General features: G+C 33.8%; 1 protein-coding gene and 1 long non-coding RNA gene across 2 annotated transcripts; one reads left to right on the top strand and one right to left on the bottom strand.

The window, feature by feature from the left end:
• Nucleotides 1-4070: 4070 nt before the first annotated feature.
• Nucleotides 4071-5204, bottom strand: LOC126979112 (lipase 1-like). Its single transcript, XM_050828323.1, has one exon. It carries the CDS (start codon nt 5202-5204, stop codon nt 4071-4073), a length of 1134 nt encoding a protein of 377 aa, XP_050684280.1.
• Nucleotides 5205-6541: 1337 nt separating this feature from the next.
• Nucleotides 6542-20551, top strand: LOC126979270 (uncharacterized). The gene is made up of 3 exons (XR_007732795.1): nt 6542-6652; nt 8896-9021; nt 20426-20551. It is a non-coding gene; the product is annotated as an uncharacterized LOC126979270 (long non-coding RNA).
• The last annotated feature ends 1972 nt before the right edge of the window (nt 20552-22523 follow it).

Below are 22523 nucleotides of genomic sequence, written 5' to 3'. Positions count from 1 at the left end.
AGACTAACAATCAGTTACTTGGTTATTTAAAAAAAAAAAATAAAAAAAAATCTTTATTAGTTTTAACAAATTCTCCATAATAAACAGTGGCAAGAACCTCCTTTTAAGCATATAAAGAATGCTTATGCCAGGAGGCTCCGCTCTTTCTTAGCCTTAAAATAACATGTTTAGAGAACTTAATAATATTTTAAGTGTGCGTGTGTGTGTGTTAGTGTGTGTTTGTGGGTGTGTGTGTGTGTATGTGTGTGTGTGTGTGTGTGTGTGTGTGTGTGTGTGTGTGTGTGTGTGTGTGTGTGTGTGTGTGTGTATGTGTATGTGTGTTTTAGCGTATGTGTCGTAAGAGCAACTCAGTATCATCATAATTTAGTGGTAGTATCCAGGCGATCAGTGCAATTTTACATTCATGGGCGTTTCTATTATATATATGTAACTGTTTGTTTATTTTATTATAAAGAAATGCCGCACGACATTTATACTGCATGCTATAAAACTCCGTCCTAAATGGTGTAACAAAGGCAACTTTGTCTTTTCTTCGTTTGTGTTCAATATTAGGATCGTATGTTATTGTTTTATGCAATTTTAGAACACATTGTACAATATATAACTTTCTGACAGTTAATAGGTTACAAAGCTGATACAAGCGTTCTGTAGAAAAACGTTGTCGCTTAAAGTGCATAACCCTTAAAAGTGCTCTTTGGGCTCTTTCCACTTCCAGTAATCTTGATTTAATAGCACCACCCCATACTGCGATACAATATACAGTAACATACTGAACTAGAGCTATATATATGTCATGCAGTAAGTATCTCTGGGGGCTCTTATTTTTTGGTGAATACTTGGGAGCTATGTATCTAAGAGACTTAAATATCCATAAAATTTTCTAATCCTGGCGCTAACATATTCAATTTGAGGAAACCAGGAAAGCCGCTGGTCGACCATAATACCCAGGTATTTCGTGACATGCACTTTGCTAATCTTGGGACAGTTACAGTTAGTACTAGCAGTGTCTTCACAACTGTGTATTTTAATTTCAAAATCATTTGTGGGTTGACTGTTGTTGTAGATGGTATGGCAAATGTAGTTTGTTTTAGCAGTATTAATTGTGAGTAAATTGTATTTCAACCAATTGGCAACTAGTGCCATCCCTTGTTCAGCGGCGCATTTAGTTTCTTGCCAGGTGTCTCCTGCGAAGACAATCGCCTTATCATCGGCATACGAGAAGATTTTAGCGTTGTTAATTTGTAAATTACAGAGATCATTGATATCAATTAAAAATAAAGTAGGGCCTAAACGCTTCCTTGTGGAACACCACATGATACATTGACATCCTGACTTGACCACTGGCCCAGTTTAACCTTTTGCTTCCTATTACATAAATAATTTTTAAAAATAGCAAGTTGTGTGCCTCTTATTCCAATTGATTCCAGTTTGTGAATCAAATGTATTATTGCTACAAGAAAAGCGTATAAGAGATTTATGCAATGTCAGTCATCTACAATCGTATAGACCACTCTTCCAAATGTACCGTCTGTTAACGTTTACTAGTATTTATATATTAGAAATGAGTACGTTCATTGAAAAAGATGGTGACTTTATAAGCCAGCAATAATCTATTCCTATAAGGATTCCTTTAAGGAATAAGAGATCCAACTCGCCTTTTGATGCCATACTGTGAAACACAGCGCTTCATAAAATAACGCAAATGTTATGTGTATTAAGGTCTTTAACCACCTTAAAAAAATTATTAGAGAGTTGCCAATAACAATAATGCATAAAATTAAATTTATGGCTTAAAAATAAATTCTTGCTACTATAGTTTAAAAGAATTATTTTGCCAAAAATACTAATATCTAAAAGTAATTATTTGAGAGCGGTACCAAAAATAAATGTTTATTAAATTGTAGTTATTAAATTATAGCTTTGTAATGTGTATAATAATTGTAATATTTACGATCAAATATGCCGATTTATTGGCGAATTGTGCTGTGTAACTGCGTGTGCTACAAATTGTTAAGAACTATGTCATATGTTTGCACGATTCATACAAATAAATAAATTGGTCATTTCAGTTTCATTTTTACAAAATTTATTATATTTAAGAGATCGTTAGTAATTTCTATTTATTTCGACACTAACAAACACGTATTAGAGAAGGCCATTAATTCTCAACGTAATTTGAGATAGTGATGCGTTTGGGAGCCGTACGATTTATAGCGCTATGACAAGATTTATTAGAGGGACTATCAGCTTTCAGAATAACGATATTTTAGACCTTTAACCTAGAAAAGTACATGAATCTAGATTTTATTTGAAAATTATTGTTTTAATGCAAAAATTATACAAACATAGTGTTTTCTTTGGTAATTGCGATAATTAAAACGCCGGCAATTATTACACATTCATAATTATATGTAAAGTAAATGTAAAAATGTCGTTATACCAGTGGATTGGAATGTCTTTTTACTTCTTATAACCTGAGCTATTTATCAGTACATCGCAAACTGTCCCGCGTTTCTAGCGTAGCCGGACCATTTAAAAAATTTAGTTTCTGGTTGAATTCACATGCATTTAGTAAAATGGTATTATTTATATAAAAAAAAGCGGCCAAGTGCGAGTTGGACGCGCCCATGAAGGGTTTCGTACAACCAACATAATATAAAAGTTATATAGAAAGGAAAATGTTGTGTGTGTGTTTATTAGATTTACGTGTAAGTCCGAAATTATCTGTGTATATAAACCTTTTCAAATTTAATAAAAAGAAAAAAAAATCAATTTGTTGATCCTTTCGGATATTAAATCAGTATTACACGCCCTACACAGCGATATTATCACTTCAAAGCTCGTATACTGTTACCATTTCGTGATGGAAATATGAAACAACATCCACGTAGCTCTGCATTGGATCAAAGGTCACAGTAGTTCTAGAGGTAACGATGCCAACGACGATATTAGTCAGGAGGGACTCAAACATGATAGCAATTGGTCATGAACCAATAGTCCCTCCTCTGGAGGTCTCCCCTCTAGTTCGCCTGCATTAGGCATAAGGCAACACACCAAAGAGCTACATAATAAACACTGGACGGAGGTGAGTAGATGCAGGCCAACGAAAGAAGCCCTACCATGTATAGACCAGAAGCATTCTCACAAGCTTAAGATTACATAAAATAACTCATGTTATAACGGGTCACGGCCGCTTTAACAAGCAGCTATTCAATATAGGTGTCACCGACAATCCCCTGTGTATAGGGTTACCATTCGTCCGGACTTTTAGACTCTAGGACTTCTTCCGGCTCTCTAACTTGCCCGGATATTTTTAATTAGATGAAATGAAGTAATAAAACCACATATTAACTAATATCATATTTATATTTGCGAGAAATGAAATCTAAACGAGGTCAACTAAAAATTTCATCGAAATGTCAGGCATTTTGTGTCAAGACTATTCATATTAATAATTGGCTATCCTACCATGCATGGGAAGAGGCTGAAAAGACCACCATACAGATCATCATGAAGTTCCGTTATCATCTCGGCCCCTTCGATTTGTAAACTACAGCTTTTTTACTTCGAAACCACTGAAAACCCGTATACACGTGGTAACCCGAGGTAACGGATTAGAGACGGGATTACAGCCTCATTATATACAAATTCTCTAGAAACCCGTGTGAAAAATCTTTTGATACATCAAGATGTAGAAGCATAAAATAATGAAACAAGATAAATTATTGATAACATTGCTCTTTTACACAATTTTGATAAAGTAAATAGTTTTATTTGTAGATATTAATAGTTTTAAATGTAGCTCAGATGTTAATATTACTATATTAAATGAAAATAAAACATGTGGTTTATCGAATATGAAAATTCCGTAGTAGTTACAATTTTACATTTTAAAGTAATGATACACAAAATATTATAATATTGCAACGCATTTGCTTGTCGTACAGTGACTGAAAGTATAGAGTAGGGAGTAGAGTAAGTATCTAACTTACGTATAACGTAAAAGATTGAAACACTTACTACTTACGTTTAAACTAAGAGTTTGAAACAAAGTCATAATTACTTATGATTTATATATATTTTTTTATTAAAGACAAAAGTTTTGGCAAGATTAAAGTATTTATATCTTTAGCCCATAAAAAATCAAAATGACTAAAATTTTCATCAGGAACTGTGTAGAAATCGACCACATTTGGCAACCTTTCTACCAACTTAACGACATCTTCCCTGACCGCGAGGTAATCACCGTCTCCAAGAAATATAGCAACTGGTGCTTTTATGTTTTCTAGAGGATATGATGGTGGAGTAAGTGAGTTATAATATTTCAAATTATCTGATCCGTAATCATACTGTCGAAAATGCCCAGAGTGGCCTGATTGTAGATAATGTATACCTTGCTTAACAGATACACCCGTTGGAAAGTGACCGAATATTACTGGCAGCCGTGGAATGTTCACCTGATTATAATTAAAACCACCAACCGACGATATTAAATTTTCGCATATCAAAAATGCTGTCAAAGGATTACCACACAAAACTTTTAGCAGAGGTAAAAATAATTCATCATGTCCAAATAGATCATATATACCGGCTCTTGTAAACGCTGCGTGAGTTTCATCTGGATTAATAGCTAAAAGTTTTAACAAAATGGCCTTCATATTTGAAAAGTAAGCAGCAGGTGCTAAGGACACCATGAGTGATATTTTTTCGTTGTATTGTGGTTTCAATGAACACATTACATAGAAAGCCGTAGTTCCTTGTGAATGTCCAATATATGTGAGAGATGATTTTCTTGTTATTTCTAGAACACGATCGATCATTGTCGGCAAATCGTATATACCAATTTCATGCCAAGTATAATTCCAGAAACTTGGTTGGTATGAGTTTAAGGTAACATGCTTTAAAGAATGTCTTGTACCGCGAGCATTACCCATCCATACGTCGTAATTCTGAGCAGCTAAGCTATAAGCAATTGCTTTATCATACCCAGCTGCAACCCAGTCATCCGAGCCTTCAATAAATCCATGCATTAGAAATATAGGAGGTCCTGATCTTGGAATTCTAAACATCTTCAACACGTATCCATCTTCTGTTGTCACAACGTGTTCTTCAACTGCATACCCATATTTCTGTATTAGTTGTGTTATATTTAAATTTGGATCAATCACTTCTGTACCTACATAAGAACTAATTTTATTTATCATATCGCCAAGTTTCACATCTGCAGTAATATTCTGTGCTACATGAATACCGCTTTGTAGTAAATCGTTGGTTAAACTTATAATACTTCCGCGACATTCAATAAAACAAAATGAAAAACTTAAAAACAAAACAATTAGTCGATACGTTAAGTCTTTCTCTTTCGCCATGGTGAAAATACAGAGAACTTATGGTAAACATACCGGTTCCGGATTATTTATATAGTTATCAAGCGTATGTATCATAATATTTGCTGTTCGGCTTTGTTTTTGTCATATAAGGTAAATTCCAAATATATTCTAATTCTGTTTTTAACAGTATTGATAGTTATTATTTTGTGCTGTTACAAGAATGTTCTCAGCTAACATTAGATTTCCCGCTTATTGTTTTTTTTATTACTAAGAAGGTTGCAACTTTTCAAAAAATATAACATTCGAAAATCAAATACTTCCGATTAGCTAGAAGGGCAAAACTTTTAGTGTGCCCCCCGTACCAAATACAATACAATACAGAAATACAATACAACACAGAAATCGTATAATATTAGTACAAATCGATAGGCCATTCTTTACACTTACAAATGACTAACATAAAGAAATTTTAAGCGTTAAATATTGTAGTGAAATATTGACTTAAATACTTTTGAGAAGTAACAAGGGCTGTAAAATAAAATCGATAATAATATAAGAATATGCTCGAAATCTACATTGTTTTATTTAGATCTGCCGGAGTTTTTCAGTAGTTCTTTCTGCATTATTACTAAAATGTAAATTGTGTGTCTGTTTAACTTATCAATAGAGAAGATACTTTAATATATATTCAGTTTCCTTTTCCTGAGCATTCTTCTACAGATTTTTAAAGATACCGTAGAAAGATATCAAGAAGAGGATAAGTAATTATTGTTTAATTACATGCGTTCTAATACTTCAAGGTCGGATTTACATATTTATAACAAACGACGCTGAAAGAAGGCAGTGAAACGAAAGAGAAAGAGTATGTGTAAGGTGGAGACTTTCCGCTCGTCGTTGTTCTTTATATGTGGACCAGGCCTAAAATATATTTTATATAAGTCTTAAATATACGTCCTTATTCTAGATATTATCAATAGACGTCATATGGTTTACACAGCTGAGACCTTGAACGCTCCACAATATGAAAATACGAGTATATATCTAATGTATAGCATATCCAATTTGTATATATATATGCAAATATGATCCACATGTTCATTTTATTTATTATGTTAAATATAAGAATTTGTAATTATAAATTAACATCTTTGTTTGTCTATTATTTAAATATGGTAGAATTTAAACATTGTCTTTAAAATTAACATAATAATTGTGTTGCTGCTGACGATAGAACGTAATAGTGCTAGTCCTTCTAATTAATACTTTCCGTTGCCTTCGCAGTACTCGCTGACGCGGGTCCTCATCATATAGTTATATACAAGGTACATCCGAGAATAAAACTCTACCCCAGTCCTCTCGCATTCGCGCCACACAATTTCGAGCAATGTGAAGTCTTGGAACTCTGTGCTCATGGAGTAATTTAGGGCCACGGGCTGGACGGTGACTGCAGATATTGGCAGCGAGAAGCCTGACAGTCCATTAGCTGGTTTGTACACCTCACACTTCCTCTAGAGTCTTTTTGAGGTCGACATAAGAAAATTTGTCATTTCTTAATACCTAGTTCAACAGGAAGTGGTCATCTGGTGCTTCTGTTTGGTTTGTTTCTACTGACGGAACCAGTCTCCCGATGTCGTTGCCAACTCGGACGGAACGGACGGACTTGACGGAACAGTCGAACGACTCACATTTTGCTTCTGGGACACATAATATTGACTACACCCTTCCTTAATAAGCGCTATTACTTTGCTCGCTCTTATCGTTCTATCAACCATTTAGAGACAACTACGGCTTAAAATTGATTTTGGAATAAACTTTAAGATGCTCCACAACACTTCGTAAGTGTGCCAGTAATATTATGAAATGATTAAAACCTCTTTTGGTATTGTATTTTCTAAACGTACGGAAAACATTTTTGCCAATGAGTTATTATATTAATAATATTAATATTATTAATATTAGTTATTATTACTATTAGTTCTTATTTTAATTTCTAAATAATATAATTAAAAATAATACATCAACCTATTGACCGACAAAACGAGAAATAGATAAGAAAACAATAGCGCTTCACGAAAGTAACTAAAGTATCTTACTAAAACGAGTTGAAGCGATTCTGAAATGATGACCCAAATTCCGTTAAAGACGTGGCATGTACAGAAATCGAAAACCTTTTGCCAAAAGATGCGAAGGAACGATAAATATAAAATGTGAAATTGTTGTTATGCAATTTTTATTTGAAAATTTTGAAAGATCGCTCTTTAGCTATTTAACATTAACAGCTTTAACCGGCGAAGATTGAACGCTTACAGTTAAGTTAAAGTTATGACGTCATCTAAAAATTCTCAAATTTTTCAACTCATTTTTTGCTTAGCCGGTACTTTAACATGATTTTGGTTTAAAAAGATAAAGTGCTGCAATCAGACAAAATATCCATTCCTTTTGCAATTTAATGCCGAATCCATTTTGATTTCGATTCCGAAGGCATTTCCTAGTGTATTTGGCCCTGATCAGCGGCACTCATTCCCAAGATGAAAAGCTACAATAGGGCGCTCATATTGTGGCAATCTCAAATAAACTCAGTTCTGCAACTTTTGTTATCAGCACAATTAATTATCAGAACTAACTCTTAATGATACTAACACAGCGAGATTGATCTATTTCAGTTATTTCCATAGCATTATGTCATTTAGAATTTTGGGAGGGATTTGATCTCGAAACAGTATTTGTTCGAAAAAAGGGCTTTTATTGCCATCTATAATCTGAATTCTAGAGAATCCCATAGAAATCACTTTAAACAAATAGGAATTCTAACAATAAATTTCTAATTCGTTTATCATAATACATATATAGATTATGATAGAAGGAATGAATAAATTCAATGAATAAATGCTATTGCAAAAACGAGACTCGGTTACATACAAAATTCATTTGTTTGTCTCAGTGTGCAGTTGTTTAATAAAATTACAAATAATATCATATGTCTAACACCTTCTCAATTCAAAAAAGTTATAAAAAATCACCTTATTAAAAAATCCTACTATACGGTTAAAGAATATATAGAGGATAAATAAATACGGAAAATAGATGCTCCTGGTCTACCTAATGTGTATTTGACTTTGACTTTGAACATTCTAAACGTATTTTTACGTTTACGTACATACGTTTGCTTGACATAAATTGTTTTTTTTTTTTTTTCGTTTGGGTTTATATGTAGAGATAGGTACATTGAAAATAAGAGTACATTTTAAATACGAGTATAACACACAGGAAAATCTTGTAACATAATTATTTGGAAGGGATAAGACTAATGAAAGCAAGATGCACATTTGGTCAAACGAATTGTCTATGTTTGTTAAGCGAGCGTTTGGGCACAGGTGAAACAACTGTTGTTCAGTATGTAGCACTGCACTGGGACGTCCGCTCCCGAGCAAGGGCCAATTGGAACTGGCGCCCCGAAAAAAAAATACTGTTAAATATTTACATAACAGCTCACTATCTAATTATAGAAGCAATTAACAATTATGGCATTATATGTACGCTGTACTATGCATTCCTTATATTATAGGACTCAACATCACGCTGTTAATGGTATCTACTGTCGATGTCATGGTTGGTAACGCAGAAATAGACTAGATGTCAAGACACTACATGAAACATAAACTTAAAGAAAGGAGGAAGACCGGCCAGTAAGGTGAATAATATTGAGTTGTATAGGATACGAAATCTACACGGGTAAAGTCGCGGTCGCCTATTCATACATTTGGCTTAGCATCCAATTTCTATAATGGGTTAGACACCCTTGAGAATTGATGTTTCTGAAATCTCGTTGAGAACCACGAAATAATAAAGTCGACTGAATAGCTAAATAAATAAACAGCTGAAGGGGCGATAAAATTTAAATCAAAGAAATTCTTCAGTACAAGAGTTCTTAACAACTCCTCTAACTTTGAATGGGTCTGTAAATATAAGGAGCTTATTGATTGCATTATTATATTTATTGAATAGAAGGCTCGATTCGTTTTGTATATAAATTCTAATAGGATTATTAAATCTTGTTTGAATATTTTCACAATTGTAAGGTAATAAACTAGTATTTAAGTAACACCAGATTTCATTTTTCATTTCATTCTTTCATTTTATACTTCTGTATTTTTATTCTCAATGATATTATTACAAAGTTCACGTTGAACTATGTAATAATCCTATCCTATCCTATGTTTACTAGACTAATAGAATCGATAGATATTAATATATTTTTATTTATTTTCTCTTAAAATCATAGTTTACAGCAGCTAGTGGCCGGAGTCACCTTTTAAGCAAATAATGCCTGTACCAGGTGTCTCCGCTCTTCCAATTCAGCAATGTGTTATATTTAACAAAAGTTTTATTGACATGGTGGTGAAATAATAATAAAGTTATGAAATGAATATAAATTTAAAAAGGTTATGAAATGAATATAAATTAACAATTTAAATATTTGGAAAGTTACTTTTGAACACCTTAACAATTACAGCGACAAAGATTTACAATTACGATTTTTAATTCTTATCGAACATGTAAGTCACTTTTTATTATTATAAACCTAAATGAATATATACATATCTACAGGCTTAAAGAATTTTTGATTACGTATTTATTTTATCAAATTGAAATTCAAATATTTGTATTCAAAGTAGGATTTAAAATCACTTATTGAACGTCAAAAACGACCACCCATTCCTAATAGTATGCCTCAGACCTGAGAAGAACGGGGGGATGAAAGCGGGCTTTTTGTATTTAGTTACAATATATGTAGTTTCCTAATATAAAATTAATAATAAAATAACCTGAGGGCGTTCGCTCCATTCCCAGTCTGTCGTAACATTAAGATAATCTATTATGTTATAGTAACATTTACCACAAAAACGTTTCTTAAAAATTCTTTTGAATTTGGTAACACATTTGTTTTCTACATTTTCTGTGACCATGTTGTAAAAGCGTATACATCGCCCAATAAAACGCTTAATAACTCGAATTACCCGAGCACTAGGCAGGTATGAGGAACAAACATAAAACAGTGATGTTGAAATTGTGATTGTCACAGTTTCTAGCAAATTCGTTAATGTGCTATAGACATTACCAACTTTATCGAGAATATATTGAGATGCAACGGTCAAAATTTTGACTATTTAAACTTTTCTCTTAATGATTCTTTAGGACCTAGCTTATTATTAATATCGCGAATAGACCTTTTCTGCAGCACAAAGATGGTATTAATATCGGCTACAATGCCCCATAACAATATACATACCCTTAGGACATAATACTGAGAAAATAACCAAAGTAAACTAGTCGCACCTTATCTATGCCAGTTAATTGTCTAATTTTACCGCATATGCCGCAGAACTGTCTTTCTACCAATCTGGGAGCCCATCTGCGATCAAGAGTATTGACTAGAAATATAGCAAATTTCACCGGTTGTACCACTCTGTACACCTCTCCGTTAACAAAACATTTGTTGACATTTGGCGCGGTAGATTATTATTAATACATTTAGTTTTATGACTATTTTACAGTAGATTATTGGCTGTACACGATGTCAGATAGAGCATTGTTTACTTAGGCATACGAGAGGAGCTATTGGTTCAAGTCCAACTGCTATCATTTCTGATCCCCTCCTGGCTAAAAGAGCGCCATCATAACCTCTTGAGCTACTGTGTCCTTTGATCCATTGCAGAGTTACGTGGTTGTAGCTATCACATACCTCCGTCAGAGAACGATAACAGTTGTAAACGAGCTTTGAAGTGATAATATTGCTATGCAGGGCTTGTTTGGTTTGCTACCCGAGACAATCAAAAAATTGAATGAATATGTCTTCATTTAAATTGAATTTACGTACTGGTGACCATTTACGTTTTGAGTATGTTTGTTGTACGTTTTTGTACAGTGCGTTGGTCATTTATCTAGTTCAAAGCAGTTATGTGGTAGCGTTGAACAGCAACGCAAACATGTAGTATTTATGAGTCCCAGTTTGCCAAAAAAATAAACTAAAATACGATATAGTTTCGTATTTGGCAGCCGGACTAACTTTGCGATACGAAAACAAAGTATTTGTGATATCATTATATAAGTCAACTAACTGTGTTATTCAATCGAACGAGGATGTAATTAACGAGACATAATTCATGATTATTGAAGAATACTAAATTCTGAGCGGCATGGTAATTCAATCATCACTTTGAGATATAAGATGTTACGTATCATTATCCCCGTAATTTCAATAGCTATGGTGCCCTTCAAACCAAAACAATGTTCCACTATTCGCATTCTCGGTAGGAATAAAAACATTCGACTTAAAAAAACTATTCCATAACAACAGATAATGCACTAATAATAATTATAATATATATATATATATATTTATTTATTTCAGGCAGCATTGCCAATATATTGTTAGTATTAACTTATTCTAGGATTAGTAATATTACAAGGATTTATTTTTAGGTTTATAAATAATATTCCGTTTTATATTAATAAAATTATGTACATAATTTAAGACTCTTAATATACTATTTTCATTTTTAATTATTCTATCCCTAATTCAAAAAAATCTTTTCCCTCAGAATAGCATAAAGATCACCTACTCTATTTAAGGCTTTATATGAGATGCACTACAAAAACGTGGTAATCCCATTATTAAATTGCACTCTAAAAATGTTCATAGTTTTACGTGTAGCTCAACCCACAAGTTACTTGTATACTCGTAAAAGGACTGACAGTAGGTGGTGAACAGTAGCTTTTTGACATTCCTACTGCACTTCTGAAATGTTCTTATTATCATGTTCGCCCTAACTGATAAATTTCTTCTCTCTCTTTCTATATCATCATCATTACTCAGAGTACTGGTAGTAAAATGGCCTAAATATTTAAATTGACTTACATTTACTTACTCTATTCCATTAAGATATATTGGAGTCAGGACCTCGCCCCGACCAAAACACTAAAAAAATACTTTTTTTTCATTTTAAAGTAAACCATGTTCACTTGTATATTTTTGACAGGACACACATCACTCCTGAGTCCTCTGATTGAGGGACTGAGGAGAACCATGTCATCTGTATAGCTCAGGTTATTAGCATTAAATCCTCCTATATGGCATCCAACATGAGTCACATCTATTGAATATATTATTATTATAATAAAGCCATTTTATTCCTTACTAAAAACATTTTACCATTTGAAAATTCTTGAGCTATAAAGTATAAATTATAATATGTCTCTTAGATCTGCGTGCCGATTTGCAAAGGCCAACTCCAACGATTTCTACTCTTTTCTGGTTTGGGCAACTCTTCTCCAGATAGGTCATCGTGAATTACGAACCGTCAAAAGTTTTCAGCGGAAATGTAAATCACAATTGTTGGAAAGACAAAAACAAGATCAGCTTTGGTAGTATTGGTGTTGAAAATATAGGTGTAGTCCGTCATCACAGATATATGCTTGTCACTATTTGTTTCATTTACTACGAGAAGTATTATATTTATTTTAAAACATCTGTATATTTTACTATCGACCATAATATGAGATTTATGTACATTAGTATGAATTATTTATTATTTGTAGAGTGCCCTGTATCTCTAGAGATAAACGGGCACCGCTGAAATTCAGTGCTGTTTCATAGCCACGGCCGTGTCACAGATAATCCTGAGTCGGTGACCCATTTCCTGTAGGTGCTGCACGGAAACTCTAATATTAAATGAATCAATATTAAAAATACTTTTTTTTTAGCTTTGTTTTTCACTTTTATCTTATTCTATTAAATGTATTTTGCTTTCTTTCTTTCAAATGAAACTTTACGATTTCCGCCAAAAGTTCAACAAATTTAAAAAAACTAAATATGCAGTTATTGGTTTCTTATAAATCGAGGACATGAATCCTTCCACGACTTTTCTCTAAGTCTTGTAGTTTCCGACTTGGCCCTCACCGCCCTTCACAAAAAACCACCCTGTATAATTACCTGAACACTTTAATCAATTTTCGAAACAAATACTTGTATACACCTAATTAAATGAACTCAAATTGTAATTTAAGTAAAGTAGGTCAACCCGTGCTTCGGTATGAATGCGGAGCTAGGATAATTAACAGTCTGTAATTATGATGTTGATGTATGCTTGAAGGGCTTTTCGGCAAACGAATTTACCTCGCTTATGTATCATCAAACATAATGATAATTAACAATCACATTGATGAGTTTTTCAAGGATTGCACGAATTATATGAGCGAGTGTATGAACAACATTGTAAAAAACACATAAGCAACATATGATTTTTTTTTGTTGTGTTCTTACTTAATTTAAACTAACACGCATAGTGTGCTTTGGATGGTCAAACCTCATAGTTTCTGCCATGTACGACTTTTTGACTTACTGAGTCGGCAGAATAGCACTTTATTACATTTTTCCTTGCATCTCCTTTTTAAAGCATTGATATCAGATGCTTTTTTTTAAACAATTTCTATTTTTATGTACACATGATAGAATAGTTACTAGTTATTGTGACACAACAGTCTGCTTGTCTGCCAGTCTGTCAGTTGTCTCATCCGAGTTAAATTCATTTATAATTTCAGGATAAAATGTATCCACCCAAGGCACAACACAGTAATAGAAAAATATTACTTTAACTCTATAATAGAACGCAACATTTGACGCACGCACACATACACACGACTTACACTGCCGCTAGGCAATATTGGGAAGAGAAAACTATTGAATACCACGCCGATTAAATTTGCATAATAAAATGCATATTTTTTTAAGAATAACTATTTCGTGTGTGTGAAGGTAACTCTCTGTCTTTTATCATTACCGTTTCGCTTTAACAGTCCAACCGATTTCATAGATAATATTTTAAATTCATGTCTGCAAATAGTATTTGTAAATCGAGTATATAATTTATTTATTAATATTATATTATTATATTCATAGTTAATATAATATTATATTCATACTTAATAATATTGTATTTCTATTAAGAGGAATTAAAAGCTAAAATTCTTTAAGGCAATTCATTTCTCTTTTAAATAATCCTTTAAATTAGTTTAATTTTAGATTTTTCTTTATGTTTTTGTTTAATATAGGCGTGGTTATTGAGGGACATTTCCATTATGTTTTCAGGAAGCTTAATATAAAATCAGACGCAATTTCCGTTATCGGGCTTACTTAGCCTAGAAGTGTAACTTTATATAAGTGCATTTTTTAATCATTCTTTGACTGGTAACCAGGTACTTTTAATTCATTTAACTAAATTGTTAGCTCTGTTTTCTGTATAATTTAATTACTTACAAATCCTTTTAACCTAAGCCCTTGGCCGCGAGGCTAACTCTCATAATATATCTTGCTTAGTATGCATGAAACGGAAAAATTTTCATGCTGAAGTTTTAATCGAAAATATTTTTTGAACTTTTTAACCGTGCACTACAATATCAAGAATATGCATGAAACACTTCGTTAAAACACTGCGTAAACATTACTCATTTTTAATAGCATGTCGGTAGTGAATAATATTTCAGACAGTGTCATTTTTTAATGGAAAAGGAAGACAAGCGAGCGTACGGGTCATCTGATGTTCAGTGATCACCGCCGCCCACATTCTCTTGCAACAACAGAAGAATAACGTAGTGTACGCGCTTTTTACCGACTTAAAAAAGGAGGGGGTTCTCAATTCGTCGGAATGTTTTTTTATGTTTGTTACCTCAAATCTTTCGACTGAATGAACTGATTTTGATAATTATTTTTCCATTTGAAAGCTGGTGCTTCCCGTGTGGTCATTGTAATTTGGTCCAGATCTGACAATGGCATCCATGAGAAATTATAAAAGTCTTAAATTTGCTACACGTACGTGGACGACATATTTACGAATATCTCAATATCGCGCCAACCGATTTCGATGATTCTTTTTTTATTATAAAATCCGTGACAAAGTAACGGAACTCTTCAATTCTTAGGAGCAAATTAACGATACTCGACCGAATCTTTTTTATGCTATTAGGATTTATAAGCCATCAACCGTAACATAGATATGGTCAAGTAATTGTCGTAGTCGAATATGATGATCAATGGAAAGTACTTAACTACTTAAGTACTACAGTAAGGGTGCGATCTGTGGCAGAATTTCTAACTGTCTGTAATCAAATTGCAAAGCGCTTACGTTCATTGCTGCATTGAAAAATTTAGTATGTAGACAAATTTTTCGTTAGTGTAATTTTTAGAGGATGACAATCCAAGATAGGTTTGTTACTACATTCATAGTTATAGGTGAGATGTGCTTGAGTCGTGAGGAGGGGAGAGGCGAGAGCGGGTCGCGGCGGAAGGACGCCGATTTCAAAAATAACAATAATCGTAACTAGAATTCTATTAATTAATTAGATTGTTTAAAAATACGCAATTATTTTTATACTTTTTAGTGCATATTATACCCATTGTTTTGGAATAGTGTTTTTGAAGTAGGTTGTTTTTTTTGTTAATTTTAGGTTAAACTAAGGATAGATAGGTTATTGAAAACGGCCGTTAAACGTTGACTCTAACAACTAATTGAAACCCAGCCTTAATAAAATCCTGTTTAACTTTAAACGTGTACAATTTTCTATGACTTTATGTTACGTAATAACCAAAAAATTCACAAGAATAATATATTCCAATTGCAGCCAGATATGTGAGACTTTGCGGATATTTTTTTTTAATGAAAATAAGGGAAAAGACGAGCAGGACGTTCAGTTGATGGTAATTGATACGCCCTGCCCTTTACAATGCAGTGCCGCTCAGGATTCTTGAAAAACTCCAAAAATTCTGAATGGCACTACACCTACGCTCGTCACCTTGAGACATAAGATGTTGTCTCATTTGCCCAGTAATTTCATTAGCTATGGCGGCCTTCAGACCGAAACACAATAATGCTTACACATTACTGCTTCACGTCAGAAATAGGAGTCGTTGACCACAACGGCGACTATTTCTGTAAACAGGATGCCGGCTAGATTATGGCAACCCATAATCTAGCCGGCATCCTGTGCAAAGTCCCTGTCCTCCCACTGGTAGGATATACCTTCTGTGTAGACATTATGTACATGTTTTGGCAGATATTGGATGTTCACGTATGCAATACATTATCGAATCCAGTCTACAACGTGCCTTATTAACAAACATCAAAACAATCGTCTTAATTGACATGCTAATGGACAATCAAATCCGTATTGCGTTTCTATGCATAATCCATAGTATAATACCGTAATAGACGAACGTTGTGTGAGAGTGAGATAGCTATTCTAACATAAAAACCTAGGTGTGAGAAAGAGACGGAATGGATGAAGACCCATGAAACCGTTTTGAAATAATTTAGTATCCATTAGTATCCTGTCAAATTGGACCGCGATTAAATTTTAGTGTTTTAACGTAATTGTTCTGTGTTATAACGGATAATAATAATAATATTACCCTTTAATAACAATCTTTACATAGATTTCGATTAACATTTAGTTTGCAGTAGACATCGGCACAGATTGTTTTGCTTTCGCATAGGCCTCCCCCAGGCTCTTCCAGTGTTCTCGGTCATGACATGATCTGCTCCACGTCACACCAGCGGCATCTTTTAAATCGTCGCTCCATCTACGACTCGGTCTCCCTCTCTGTCTTTTTCCTTCTCTAGGATACCATTCTGTTACTATTTTGGCCCATTTTTCTTGTTTGCCTCGTATTAGGTGTCCTGCCCATTGCCAATTGAGTTTACTAATAGTTTGTGATACGTCTGCAATGTTTGTCCTTTTTCTTATTTCTTTTAAGTTTATTCTATCGCTTTTCTTAATCCTTAGTATACTTCTTTCTATGTTATGTTGACATGTTTTTAGTTTGTTGAGATTATCGTTGGTTGGTGCCCATGTTTGACATCCATACGTCATGGCTGGGAGTATGCAGGTGTTGTAAACAATACTTTTGAGTTTTAGTGGTATTGACGGGTTTTTCATAATCTCCTTTAGATTATAACGGATATTAATTAAATAATATAATGGGGTCGTGTTCTGTATTAGACTGTGTTGTTACATACAGCAACAATCCAACTAAAGAAGCATTTCAGAGGTAAATACTGATTCTTCAATACTACTTTCGAGATCTTTATTTTCGTAGAACACATGCACTAAATCTGTTGCATAATTTTACATTTTACATATTGTATTGTAATTTGAAATGATTTGTAAATCTATCATCTAATATATAAAATTCTCGTGCCATGGTGTTAAACTTTGAACTCCTCCGAAACGGCTTGACCGATTCTCATCAAATTTTGAGTGCATATTGGCTAGGTCTGAGAATCGGACAACATATATTTTTCATCTCCCTAAATGATAAGGGTGGTCCACACGATTTTTTTTTTTAATTTGACATTTTTTTTAAATTTGTTTGATCATGAGTCAGTATTAAAATACATACAACTTCAAATTTTCACCCATCTACGATCAACAGTTACATTTGTATCGCGATTTTAATATCGGCAATACAACGCAACGTTTGCTGGGTCAGCTAGTTTTGATATAAAAGAGTGGCAATGAGTTTCTTGCTACTTCTTCTCATTAGCTCAACCCTTTACGAAGTAGCGGTAGATTCAATAAGAATTTTTTTTTTACATTCATAAGTGTCATTTCCGTGACCTACGTGAATAAACTAATTTTGATTTGATTTAAAATACTTAATTTTACATTTTATATATGTAGTAAACACTAAATTTTCTAAAGATTATATTAGTTAAAAAAAAATGTATACGTGAATATGACGTCGTTTATCAATATTTGTCATAGGGATTGTCTAAAAGCACTAACACACCTGTAAAACTAGCACACATGAACATTTAAGATTTAGTCTCGTCGTAATGAAGAAAGCGTTTGTCTATTAGATAAAATCACTAACACAATCACTTCATATATTAAAATAAAGTCCTCCACCTCATCTTTCTGTCTGTCTGTTCGCCATAAACTCAAAAACTACTGCACCGATTTTCATGCTGTTTGCACTAATAGATAGCGTGATTCTCGAGGAAGGTTTTAATATATTATTTGTTAAGTTTTTATATACATTTTTGTAATCATAAGCGATATTTGTTTTAGGTGTCGGAAAAAATTAAGCCGTCTGGGAGATTTAAGCGAAAACGCTGTCTAAATAAACCCGTTGAGATATAATAACATAATATATGTTGAAATTGTGTATCTTATATAGATATATAGAAAAGTATAGCATATGTCTATTTCTTATGGATAACATACTATACCCATTTTAATATTTGAAATAATTGACAAATATAACGCGGTAGTTTCTACGTGGGAGGCTCCTTTGCACAGAAAGCCGGCTAGATTATGGGTACCACAACGGTGCCTATTTCTGCCGTGAAGCAGTAATGTATAAGCATTATTGTGTTTCAGTCTGAAGGGCGCCGTAGCTAGTGAAATTACTGGGCAGATGTGACTTAACATCTTATATCTCAAGGTGACGAGCGCAATGGTAGTGCCGCTTGCCCATTACAATGCAATTCTCGAAAAACCCAATAAATCTAAGCGGCACTACAACTGCGCTCGTCACCTTGAGACAAGATGTTAAGTCTCATTTGCCCAGTAATTTCACTAGCTACGGCGCCCTTCAGACCGTAACACAGTAATGCTTACACATTACTGCTTCACGGCAGAAATAGGCGCCGTTGTGGTACCCATAATCTAGCCGGCATCCTGTGCAAAGGAGCCTCCCACTGGTATTTAGAGAACAACTTCTGTCGGGTCAGCTAGTCTTCTATAAATATACTGAGACAGATTTAATACCACACTGACAAAGCAGTTATATCTAGTTATAATAATAAATTGTATAACTTATGAACTTATTTGTTGACAGTTTGTTTAGTCGGGATAGTCATAAAAAGTTCCCCTAATACAATTTATGTCTTTCTGTGCCTCATCATGTATGTGTTATTATTAACCGACCCCTAAAAATGGAGGACGGTAAAATGTTTATATTATATTCACTCAATACTTCTTCAACTGTGGATCTGATTTGAAAATATTTATTTACATTACATACTAACATTAAGAAGACGCGATTGAAGCCCTATCACTGAGCAGGAAAATCCTTTGCATATTTACCAGGATGCTGACCAAACACTGTCGCCTCAGCAAGCACCTCATTGTGGTTGGAATAAAAACGAAAGAACTTGCAGACTTTGCCTTGAGGCTAATGAAATGCCTCTTCATCTCTTCTGCGATTGCGTCCCACTAATACATAAGCGTAACACCATCCTTGGCAACTACATCCTGCTCCCAGATGCTGTTTGTAATACTCGCGTAAAGAAGATAAAGTTCGTAAAGGCAGGGCTTGACGAGCTATAAGTATGAGTGGCGAACACAATAGTTCAATTCTGGATGCGGTTTTAGTAGACTTATTAGGACGAGACAAATAGCCACTCTCTCCAAATAATAATAATAATAACATTAAGATTGTTCCCATTTTTATGAAAGACGAGTTCCGATTACGGGATTCACGAGAAATTAAAGTATGTCCTCAACTATTACACTCTTATAAAATCAATGTTCATATAAACACCAAGTACAAGACAATAGATCCTGCAGACAAACTATCCGACCAGCTTTGCGGACTATTTTAGCTTATGATTTCTGAAAATTATTAACAATATAAAGAAGTTACATCATATATTAATATACAAAAAAATTATATTGTTCTCAAATAACTCCAATTGAAGAACAAAATAACTACAAACTCTAACTGAAGAAAAATAATACAGATATTATAATATAATGACTAACATAAGAATGACATGAATTGGTTACCTTCTTTTTTTGAAGAAGCTTATAATATTTTTATTTATTATAATATTTAATTAAAGCATATAATATGATTTTGACATCATCAGCTTCAATGGAGTAAGTTTGGGAATAGTGGAGATGCATTAGGACGAAAGCAAATACCTAAGGATGAATGATATAAAATAAAACCAACGAAAAAAATCTGTCCAATAAGTTTAAGCAATGAACACGAACTGTCAAGTAATATTAATTGAAAGGGGTCTCCATTGCAGGAAATCGTTATACGACATGAGGAGTGTGGCGAGTGACAGATTGTAAATTAGTGAACCGCGCGATGAGAGTGTGTCGATCCCACAACATAACATGACACAGCATTTGTATATTTTGATGAATATATCGAGTTTTGCATAAATATTTGCTTGATTTTTATTGGTTTATGTAATACACAAGCCTGAAATGTTACCATTGCATCTACTAGAATTTCAAAAATGTGTCCATCCATCAGAGAAGATTCATTTAATGTTGCTGTCTTGGACTTAGGAGACCAAAGGAAATCTGTTTCCAAAGTTAAGATGTAAGTTTCGGAGTTAGTTGAAAACTGACATCGAGACGGTGAAGTAGATAATTGAGTTTTTGGCGTGTAGTGCTGTGCAAGTAAGAGACTGCAGGAATCAGGTCAAACAATTGTTTAAAACACTCTTGTTGATAGAAGACATAATTATAAAGTAAGTGTCTAGGTTTAGATTAAAAAGTAATTATGTTTTTTTTTATGGAAGAGTGGTATGTGGTCACCATGGCTCATACAGTAGGAAGAGAGTATATCTTGTAACAACAGAAGAATCAGAAGAGCGATGCCGATATAATAAAGCCTAAACTAAAAAAAATATTTGGAAACCGAGTTTATGCCCAACCGTTTCTTTAATAAAAACTTCTTATGTGACTTGAATAAAATCTGCTTTATTTTATTGTTTCACTCAAATAAACGATTGGTTAATGCAAATGAACCCACCAAATCTTTCTATCAATTAGTTCTTCAACGTTTTGATATAGGTGGATGGACCTATATCAGTGAGTAAGTAAAATTAAATAAATATCTTAATAGATAATCTGAACTTCAGGTATTTCGTAACGTCCAAGATCAGATATAGTCTTTTATTTATGGAAGAGAAAGACGTAAGGATCATCTGGTGTTAAGTGATCAACGACAACCATATTCTCTAGCAAAACTAGAGGAATCACAGGTCGGCATTTTAGAAAAGTGTTCGCGTGTCTAGTGAAAGTACCCATGTTATATAGTCCTGGAAAAACGGCACAAGGAAACTCATTCCACAGCTAAGTTTTTCGTGGAAGAAAGTTTCTTGAAAACCGCACTATGAAGGAACGCATCACATCCAGATGGTGGGGATGATATTCTAATGTGGCGTGTCGTGCGATGTTGGAATTCAGCGGCAGAAATTAGATCAAACATCTCTCCGGAACACTCCCCGTGATATATGTGGTAGAAGGCACCCAGTATTGTGTATTTTTTGTATGGTGAAGGGTGGGGAGACATGCAAGCGTACTGGTCATCTGGTGGTAAATGATCATCGCTGCCCATATTCTGTTGCGACCTCGGGTGAATCACAGGAGGATTTTTATGGTACCGATGTATCTGTGAACACCGCATAGTTTAACAGTTAGAAGAAAGTTGCATCAAAATATGGACAAGTTGGCTATTACCATTTAACAATTGCTTTCAAAGTGAACCCTGCATTGGCAAGCAGAGGAAATTTCTACAATCAGGATTGCTATACTTGTAGAGATATTAAGAGGTGATTTGGACGAGCGGTGATATAAAGAATGGGGTGCCTCAGTGGCGTAATTCATGTTGTCGTCATGGGATGGCATACGGTACCTGTAAGAGAGCGAAAGTCGCAAAGGTAAAAGTTTTTATTTATTTGATACCTAGGCTGGCAATGCTTTAAGCACAATTTTATAGGTAAGCTAAAATGTGAGAAATGTTTCATTTACTTTATACGTACCTTCGATATGACGTTTTCACAGCTGTAACAGTCTATCTAAACGCATAAATGATCTGTATTTTATTAAAGCTGCGGCAAAAATATTGTAACAAAGGCTCAATATAAGGGTATAATTAGACTTCTTTGGATATAGAACCCGTAAAAGGTTTTGTGATAAATAGTTTTCAAACCAATTCAATAGCACAAAAGTTAAAAGTAAAAAAAGAACGGTTTTCAATGGTACGCTCTTGTAATAAAACCTTCAGATTTCAAGTACATCAATCAAAGCACGAGTCACAAATATAGTAAGTAATGTATGTAGAATGTAGATAATTTGAGCGGGTTCAACCGGGCGCGGCGTGGCACCCGG

The sequence above is a fragment of the Leptidea sinapis genome, chromosome Z (assembly GCF_905404315.1).
Source record: "Leptidea sinapis chromosome Z, ilLepSina1.1, whole genome shotgun sequence".
In the NCBI taxonomy this organism is placed as follows: domain Eukaryota; kingdom Metazoa; phylum Arthropoda; class Insecta; order Lepidoptera; family Pieridae; genus Leptidea; species Leptidea sinapis.
This window is presented reverse-complemented; position numbering and strand designations above follow the sequence as displayed.

Excerpts from the sequence above, each read along its gene's own strand:
- LOC126979112 (XM_050828323.1), bottom strand. The coding sequence starts at position 5,204 with ATGATAAATAAAATTAGTTCTTATGTAGGTACAGAAGTGATTGATCCA.